The sequence below is a fragment of the Geospiza fortis genome, unplaced genomic scaffold, assembly GCF_000277835.1.
Source record: "Geospiza fortis unplaced genomic scaffold, GeoFor_1.0 scaffold53, whole genome shotgun sequence".
NCBI lineage: Eukaryota > Metazoa > Chordata > Aves > Passeriformes > Thraupidae > Geospiza > Geospiza fortis.
In genome coordinates, this window is record NW_005054305.1 from 2,608,011 (window position 1) to 2,617,463 (window position 9,453).

At 41.8% G+C, this 9,453-nt stretch overlaps 1 protein-coding gene across 2 annotated transcripts in view; it reads right to left on the reverse strand.

The window, feature by feature from the left end:
* Positions 1-9,453, reverse strand: part of ANKRD29 (ankyrin repeat domain 29) — a 27,478-nt gene that overhangs the window by 5,356 nt on the left and 12,669 nt on the right. For both annotated transcript variants that reach the window (XM_005418286.2, XM_014312031.2), the window contains exons 5-6: positions 6,474-6,572; positions 3,502-3,600 (exon numbers count right to left, since the gene is read on the reverse strand). In XM_005418286.2, coding sequence (XP_005418343.1) covers positions 3,502-3,600; positions 6,474-6,572 — 198 coding nt within the window. The remainder of the gene's footprint in view (positions 1-3,501; positions 3,601-6,473; positions 6,573-9,453) is intronic.

The window sequence follows — 9,453 nt, forward strand, 5'->3', positions numbered from 1 at the left end:
TCTGCCTAGCCAGCAGATTGCAGATCACTATATTCCTAGAATAATTTTAAATATCCCATATGTTTGTAAGGCGTTCTTTCTTCCACATTTGGTTACAAGCTAGTATATATGGACAACACTTTATTATATCCAGCAGCCAGAAGTTCCAAATATACACTGACTGAAATTATTAATGTTCTTTCTCTTACCCATCAACTAATAACTTAATCTTGCAGCTTTGAATCTTAACTTTTGCATATGGCTTGATACATTTTAGAAAAGGCCAGATTAAGGTGGGAGGTGAAAGACCCCTCAAATTTCCAGTAGGTATTTCCAGGGGCAGACACCCCTACTCTCAGGCTACTCAGTGTCATATCCTGCACCGCTCTGCCTATTAGTCCACTTGCACTACTACAACTAATTTGCCAATAGCAAACTTCTTGCTTGCTGAAGTGCAACCCTATATAGATTCACTGGCTTACATGTATGTGTAATTGCATATCAAGCGCTAAGAAAAAAGTCATTAATTTTCAGGTTATTTTGAATCTGCTTAGCCAGCCAGAATAAAGCCTGTTGGGACACAGACTGCCAAAACAGCATTGGCAAAGAATCTTACAGCTTTGTTTTGTAAGTTGAAGAAGCATAGAAACATCTCCTGTAGTAGGCTTCAGACATTGCCCCCAGCTCTGTCTAGACAAAAAGATGACAAAACAATTCCTGCCCAGCTCCTCAATTTTGGCAAGAGCAGAAGACAATTACAACCCAAGAGAAAGGACACTGCCAGGGAAGAAACTTTCCAGGAAGCTTCACTATTTGGTCTTGTGAGAGCTGAAGGGCTTGCATGTGGACAGCCAGGACTATCCAAAATGCTTTGTGGTGTCAGACATGGGACAGGAGGTGGGACACCAGACTGAGGGGGAACTGGTACCCATCACAGCAGCATAGGAGGAGACATAGATGGCAGACACATGTGTGCAGGTCCATAGGTTAAGCCACCAAATTCCCTAGGTAAAGAGGAAAACTTGGAAACCACAAGGAAGGAGAGGATGAACTCACACCTGGAACTCTGCAGCCCTGTATTTGAGGTAATGTTGCCTGGAAAAGTTTTTTACCACAGTGAGAGCAATGTAGCTTGTAAAGGAGAATTGTCTGGCATCGAAACTGCCCCTTCTTGAGCTACATTCCTCATGACCAACACACCCCCTTCTAACAAAGTACAAATCCATTTGTTAGTAAGAAACAGACTGAAGTCCATCCAACCATTACTTGACTAATTAAACAGTAAAAATGTTCCATTTGTTAAGGAAATGTTTCAGATTACAGTGGGCCCAAAATACAAATGCCACGCACTTATCCAGGCATAATCTTAGCAGGGATCGGAGGTACCCTCATGCAAAGAAGGTTTGTCCTGCTGGAGATGAAACACAGGAGCCGGGAGGAACATTCACACAGAGACAAGTCTTTGCCTCAACTAAGATTTAAGATTGCCTCGTGAAACATTGTGTTGTAAAAATTGGATTAGAGAGCTGAAAAAATAATGTCAGAAAGAATTAGCTGCATTGTAATTACAGATAGCAGAAAGCAGTTTTAATGGCAACAGGGTTCAGCCAGATCTAAAGCTCCCCAACCTTATTTTGACTTACTCAAAAGGCATTAATGCATACCTTGGTCTCTCCTTCTACATTGAAACTTCAGACTTAATTAACAGCTTTTAACATTTCTTAAGCTTTTTCTAGGGTGACAGTGTGGAGGCAACGTAGGAGCAGCATCAATCCAGGGGGGTAGCTGCCAGCACAGCTCTGGCGCTCAGAGATGGGGCTAGGGACAGCAGGAAAACTGTTCCAGTCAAGGCACTTAAAATACTAATCCTCTTTCCACAGCTAGGAGCGTACACAGACCTACACATGCAGCAGAAGCATATAGATCAGTGTCTGTTGCCAGGCTATGATTTGTCAGGCTTTTGGTACAGATGAAAGGAAATACTGAAAATACCTGGCAGAGGTTGTCTCATGCCACGTTGTCCACCATTATTAGAGTTTTCACACTCATTTGCTCTTGCCTGCTGCTTTTTCACTTGCTGCAGTCAGTGATTACAGCCACCTGGCTGACATGCATGACTAATTACAAGGACAAGACCTTATCCCATCAATTTCAAATGTGCAGTGAAGATCCAGGACAGGTACCTTGCCTGCAGGGTTTCAGCAGAACACAGGCAAGGGTGTCTTAAAGCAGGTAGAGATTCCTGAGAAGCTCCATCTCTAACCAGACATTTCTATGTGCTGGGTGTAAAGCTAGCTATGCAGCTCCACCTCTGGCTGTTGAGAAACTGATTTTAGAGTCAAGAAACAGCTAAAAAATTAAGAAACCCTTTTATTTGGAAAGCAAGACAGCTTTCATACATGTCTCTGTATACCACCTATGCTTACCTTCCTCCCAGTTAGTTTAAAACCTAGAACGCCCCTTGCACCCTTACCTAACTCCAGCATCCAGTGATGCACATTGGATCCAGCCCGTGACCCCCTAGCAGGGATCTCCGAACCAGCCACAAATCTAGCTCACACTTCCCATTCAGTGATCAAACAGCAGCCCTACTGCTTGCAGAGGAGCTAATTTCATGCTTACAGCTGCCACTGGTTGTATGCATTAGCAACATCAGGCCCACTAGAGTGACTAGCTGGAAATGGGGAGAAAAGCTTTCCATACGTATCAAGAACTTCCAGAGATGAAGGTAACATTCATGCTTGAATTTCAGAGGGCACAGGAATGATGCAAAGTAAAACAAACAAATGGTAAACTAAAAATAAAAGCATTTGTCAAAGATAAACTTTGACACCAAAGCCATGCTTGAAGGTCTGGAGATTTCAAATTTAGTGCTGCCTCCTCCTAGAGTGCCCAGATTTTCAAAAGCTTTCCAAACAATTTTCAAAAGAACTCAGGGATGTTGTAGGCTGTGTAGACCTTCAAAACTAATTACAGCACAAACAGATTGGTAGTTGCAAGAGGTAGTGCAAGGCCCTTAAATCAGCATTCCATAGTGGAGGGTTGATGGAAGGTTTTCTTTTGATTTAGTTTGGTGCCTGACCCAAACATGCGTGTGGTTCTAACCCGTTTAAAGGAGCAGTCAGTGGTTTGATCTGCTCTAGAATCATAGCATCATTTAGGCTGCAAAAGATCTCTGAGTCCAACCATTAACCCAGCACTGCCAAGTCCACCACCAAACCATGTGCCCAAGTGCCACATCTACACTGTCTTTTAAAAACCTCCAGGGATGGTGGCTCATGGGGTGTAACATGTAGATGTAGAGCAGAGCTTTCAGTTTCAATTATTTCAGAAATCACTGAAGTATTGACTTCAAAATCATGTCACCAATCTGAACTAAAACACAGAATGTTGACACAGCCACAAACCACCTTCCAATAAAACACCTCCACAGGAACCCAATGCATGGAGAAAATTCCAGTGTTAATTTTCAAAACTATAAAATTAGAACTATAAAATTCTGCCCTGAAGTGTTGATCATACCTGTCGTGGCTGGTTGACCTTTGCTCCTGAAGAAAGCAGCAATCGGATGACATCCAGATAGCCTCCTTGTGCCGCCAGGAAAATTGCAGAAGCTCCATCCTAAGAACAAACACATCAATTTACACTGCATTGAAGTGATGCCCTTTTTCCACACAAAACCAAATCAAATTGAATTAAGTTCTCAGTCTTTAGTCATTATGCTTTGTAACAGCAGATATACAGCCATGCTCAAGAAATAACTACCAAAATGCACAGACTAGTTCATAATAAACTGTGACAACATTTTCATTCAGCATGCACAAATACTGGCTCCCATCATATTTCAAATCCAGCATTAAATCCTGTGTCTGGAATACAAAGAGTCTAGTTCTTTCAGGCATTGAGCTACATAATTAGAAATTAGCTCCTGTACAGAAATACAGGTTCATTTAGCTTTTATATGTTCATGCAGAAGTGCTCTGCTACATGGATACATGTGGAGAGATGTCAGGTACTTTGCAATACTGCAGACCCCAGCACCGAAGGCTGCCCTTGAGGCTGAAGGAGTAAGGCCTGTGCCACACTACTGTGCCCCCCCAGAAACCACCATGCTTCTGCTCTGGCACATCTTGAAGAATCTTCACCCGTAATCTAGGTGAAGGTTCTTCTACAAGAATTTTGTAATCTAAAAGTATTTTGTAGCCATATCAGAAACCAGAATTTCCCTGCAAAAAGCTTGTGAAAGAATAAATTGTGAACAAATAGAGGGTTTTAATTTTCTTTGACATGTCTTTCATGTGCAGATGTTCTCAGAATGTTACTTCAGAGAAACCCCTTCCACAGGAAAAAAAATTATAAGTCATATTTCATTAAGTGTTTTTGATGGAACATTTTCAAACAGCATTATAATCTATCTAACCAACTATAAGTAGAAATCTGTATTGAGGGTGGGACAGGTGTTTACTCATCCTACATCCACAGCACTAAGCACAGGATGTGCTAGGACAAGTTTTCCCAGGAGGCGAGAATCTTTTCGTTTAAATAGAGACCAGAATTAACCCCTTTCCTGCATCTCAGATGTGCAAGTACACCTCTCATGCCAACTCAGGCAGGTGCTTATCACAAAATACAGAGCATTTTAGTGAAAGCCTGCTGTTGAACTTGTTGGCATATCACTATGTTGGAACTAAATGCTGTTGTCTGCCGAGAGAGTGTGCGCAGCTACTCCCCTAGCTGACAAACTCAGCACAGACTTGGTGAAGCATGAGTTGAATATAGTGCCCCAGGGACTGAATTTGGGATGTTTGACATTGATTTCAAGACAAATGTCCTGGTAAACAAAAGAGGTGTCTGCTGGAACTATTAATGCCTGTCCTTGGGCCCTCTCATGGGCTGTTTTCTCTGGTTGCTGTGTGAGTAGATGAAAAAACCTGGCAGTACCAGAGCCTTTGCAGGCTTCCTCCAGAGACAGAGAACACTTCAATTTAGAAAGTAAACAAGGCTGTGTAGTATTAAAAAAGCTCTTTATTGTAGGATCAATCAAGATGGAGAGCCTTGCATTCACTGATACCTATTCGATTTGAATGGATGCCGTAATGAGAATGTCGTTTTGAGGCTATAAAGCATTTTTGCAGGAAATATTATTTAGTGAGAGTATTCTTTTGTCTCTTGCTCTCCTGATGCCTCACATGAGTCAATTTAAGATTAAAACTTTGATCTTGATGGTTTTGGGAGGAATATCCAAATCTATGCTCAAAATCCCTCCCATTTGGCTGCCAGTGAAACTGCCATCCAGGTACCACTTGACAAATGCAGCTTGGCCCATAAAAAGAGCCAGACAACACTTCTTTTCAAGAGATCATATTCTTATTTTATTACACAGCTCTTTCTGACTGGTTTTGCCCAATGTCTGTGAGCAATAAAAGTACATTTTAAAATCCAATTGCAAATATTGCTCATTTCCAGAAGACACAACAAGGAAGTAATTTTACTGCCTTGACCTCTGGGTAAGAGTCTGCAGGTGTGGCAGCACAGCTATTTTTAAACTGAGTGGCAGCCCCTGGGATTACCCTGCAGAGGGATGAATCACTGCCCTCGGATCAGAAAGACAATTTGCACAACACCAAGGGTGGAACAACCTTATTTATAAATGAGGGGTGAGGCAACACTGAGGTGGGATCCCCCTATGACCACTTCTGCAGTCACCAGCTCTCAGCTCCCCTGCAAGCCAGTAGGGATTGCAACAGCATCCTGCAGATCCAAAGCCAATGGAAACAGCTGAAAAAACTCATATATCTCAGAGAAACAACTTCCTCTTTGTCAGTCTTGAGTGCCCTGGGGTAGGAAGCAGAGGCAAAATCTGCTACTTGTTTCTGTTGAATGCTGAAAAGCTCAACTTCTCTGTGTCTCTGTTAGAGTAAATTAAATCCAGAGCTTCATTGGTTCAATCCAACTTTCAGAAAAGTCAACTAAACAACATCAGTTCAGCCATTTTAACCTTACTTTACCCAAAACACTGGCAAACTGGGGATTCACAAATATCAAATAACATAATTTTAACTGATATTTAAAAAAACTGTTTTGAAGTAATTTAAAGATTTTATTTTTTGCTATTCTTTCTGGCAGAAAACTAATGTATTTCAGAGGCTCTAGAGCTATTCACTTTCCTGCAAATCATGGTAGAACATGACATGCTCTTTCATCCAAGGCTAATGGTAGCACAAGTCTGTTCCACATTTGGTACATATCCTCCATACAGATCATGAACCAAAAGGCAGCCAAAGCATCTTTTCTGATTTTGTGCTACTTTTCTCAGCATCATGAAAAGCAGACAGTTAACAAAATCCACGTCTTAGAGGAACAGAGTACTATAAAACTGCAGTGTTTGGCAAATGCCTGTCTGTGCTGGAGCCAGGGTGTCTGCTGTTGTCCAAGCAACAGCACATTTGTTCCACCACCACCATTGTCAATATTGTGTGTGTCAAATAACTCACATAGAGTTGATCGTGAATGTTGGCACCGTGCTTCAGCAGAGTTTCCACGACTTTTGCATGCCCGTACTGACAGGCAGCCAGCAGAGCTGTGCCTCCATCCTGTGGAAACAAAAAAGAATGGGTACAGTCAGGTGAGAGGTCAGGTGCTGGGCTGAACTTCACCAAAAAATAAAAAAAAGATACAAACTTTAAGACTTTTCAGAGTTTGGATCACAGCAGTTCTGTGATGAGTAGCTACTGAATCTTTCATAACTTTAATGCCAAGTGTTGACATGTAAATCTTTCAACTTGGCCCAGTCATTATATAAATTTTTCTCCTGAGTTTTTTTAGGGAGGGAAAGGAATGAAAAAAATTCTGTTTTTCATTCCTCATCTTCTGCCTTGCCATTAGAAGCTTTGTTCCTTTCACAGCTTCAAGCTCCTCCACGTCTCTTCCTTTTACAGCCAAATTCCTCATGCCTGCCAAACTCTTCCACTGATGGAAGGACAGCACACCTTTCCACTGCTACACAGCCTATTGATCATCTGCTCTTCTTTGGCCAGAACCTTGTGCCCTGTTTTGTCCTGCCTCTCATCAGTGGCATGTTGGCCTGAAGCTGAGCAGAGAGGAAGCATTTTAAAGTGTGCTAGCTGACTGTGGAAGTGTGACTCTGACCAAAGGCATGACCACCATTGAAAGCACTGTTACTGCTGCTTGAGAAGAGATCCCTGCAGGTGGGATCAATCCCAGGCAGTTAGAGTTACTGCACATCACCACTAAAGGGAGACCTAGGCACATGCATCAATCCCTGCTTGTAGAAACATTCCCTTGGGAGCCAGCTGAGAAGGGAAACACCTCAGTGTCACTGGTGATTGACTCCAAACCAGCTCAAACAACTGAAACAGCAAATGTGGGTCTTGCCATCTTAAATGTGCTGTGCCCCACTCAGAAATTACCAGTATTTCAGACACAGCTATGCAGAGCAAGTTCTTGTCGTCTGCCTGGGATGGCACCATGCCATCATGCAAAGATGATGCACACCCCAAAACGTCCCCACCAAAGGTCTTCTCTCTCCTCCCCTGCCTTCTCCCAGCCTCAAGCCTCTCCTCCACAAAACAAACTATTTCATCTAAATGGTTTCTGCTATTGATGTGGACACAAGACTGTGCTTTGGCCTAGACTTGTTCTCTGAAACAACTCCAAAGTTGTCTGAGATTTTCCACACAGACAGATACCCACAAAAGAAGTTGCAGCTTGAGTGACCAAATGTGTCTTTTATAACGAGAAGCGCCAATCACATTTATTAATCAATGGTGCAATTTGATGGCTGTAATAGCCTGGAGAAAATTCAAGCTCTGGCATGACTGAACTAACCCACAGGCACTATTTATAACTACCCCCAAAACCTCATATTCACCCTTCCTGCCACAACACTGAAAAGAGAAGAAGGCTTGGGTGTCAGCAAAGCCAGAGATGTGAGGCTGTTGTGTGACAGTCTATGAATTGCCTATTAATTCTGGATTATTTGACTAAATACAGTGTGTAATCAGGCCAGTGGAGTTAAGTTTCGAGAAATTAGACTTTCCTGCCAAATTAAAGTACTATAACTTAATGGGAACTGCTGGAACAAAACACAAAAGCAATCATAATTGTTCTTGGATTAAAAAACACCTTATACACATTTAAAAGACAATGGAAAAGCTAATAGCTTCATGTAACCTATTTCCTCTCCCCAACCAAGTGAAAGCCACTTTGTTCAAGGGGTGATTTACTGGATCAAAGGGCTATAAACAAAACAAAACAAAAAAACCCAGAGAAATTTTTAAAGACGATTTCCCTGAATGATGTTGAGAGAGAAAGGTTAGTGAATTAAGAAGAGAAACTGTGCTATCCAGACTGAAGATCCTCTGTGGAGAGGCAGGGAAGGAAAAGTTTTAGGAAGCTTAAAAATATTTAAGTTCCATGTATGGAGGGTAAATAGACGTGCTCAGTTGGTTATGCAACCAACTGAGGGAAAAGTTTGGGAAAAGTTTGTTTACTGCTTTATGGTCTGGCTTTTGTTTTCTAAAATTCTTGTGTTCTCCACAAACTTCTGTTATTTTAAGAAGATTGTTTGGTTATTTTCATAATTTCTGTAGGGAATCAAGTGACAGATCCCAAGTAAAAGGCAGGCCTGCAAAGCTAACCCCAGATGGCCCAGCAGAGCTGAAGCCCCAACACTTGGAATCCCAATGTGTGATGCCATCTTGGGAGATGTGACAGCTTGGGGTTAAGAATAGCAACACTCTCTAAAGACATGTTTAATTAATTCAAAAAGGGGTCCCTGATCAAGTGTTTGGTTCAACCTAGTGAACAGTTTTAGACAGATTTTTTTTTTGAAAGAGTAACAAAATTCCAATATATGCCATTTGGATCTTTCAGACTAAAGTGATCATGTTTTCCTAGATCAGTCTGGTCAGAGTCCAGGGGTTAGAAGAGGATCATTGGATGGTCCCCAGTTTCATCTGTTCACTCTGAATCAAACATTTACTGTGGCAGAGAGAAGTGGGTAACAATTCCTGGGCTCAAAGATCTGGCCCCTGATCAGCAGGACAACTGAGCTCTAAGACCTGCTCTACTGTCTTTCTGATATAGGAAGCTGAACACATTCAACAGAAGGGATTGGGATTTCTCTGTATGCTTTGAGTTGGGGGTACCACTGTGAAAAATCAGATATACATCATTCTGTAAGAAAGGGAAGCTGGGGGCAGGAAACTTTTCCACTGGCCATGTGATAAAACAGCACTTAGTTAAATCAAGGAATTGTCAAACAGTGCAATGGTTTATTACTCAGCCCTCCTCTTGCCTCTATTGAGCTTCCATCCGGTTTTCTCTTACACTTAACTCCAGCAAGCTCTAGCTGAAGACCCCAATGCTTTACAGACCATACTGAAAGCAGATAAATTGTGGGGAATTAAAAAAAAAAAGTAAATGATGGAGTTTTAACATCCCTTTCAGAAA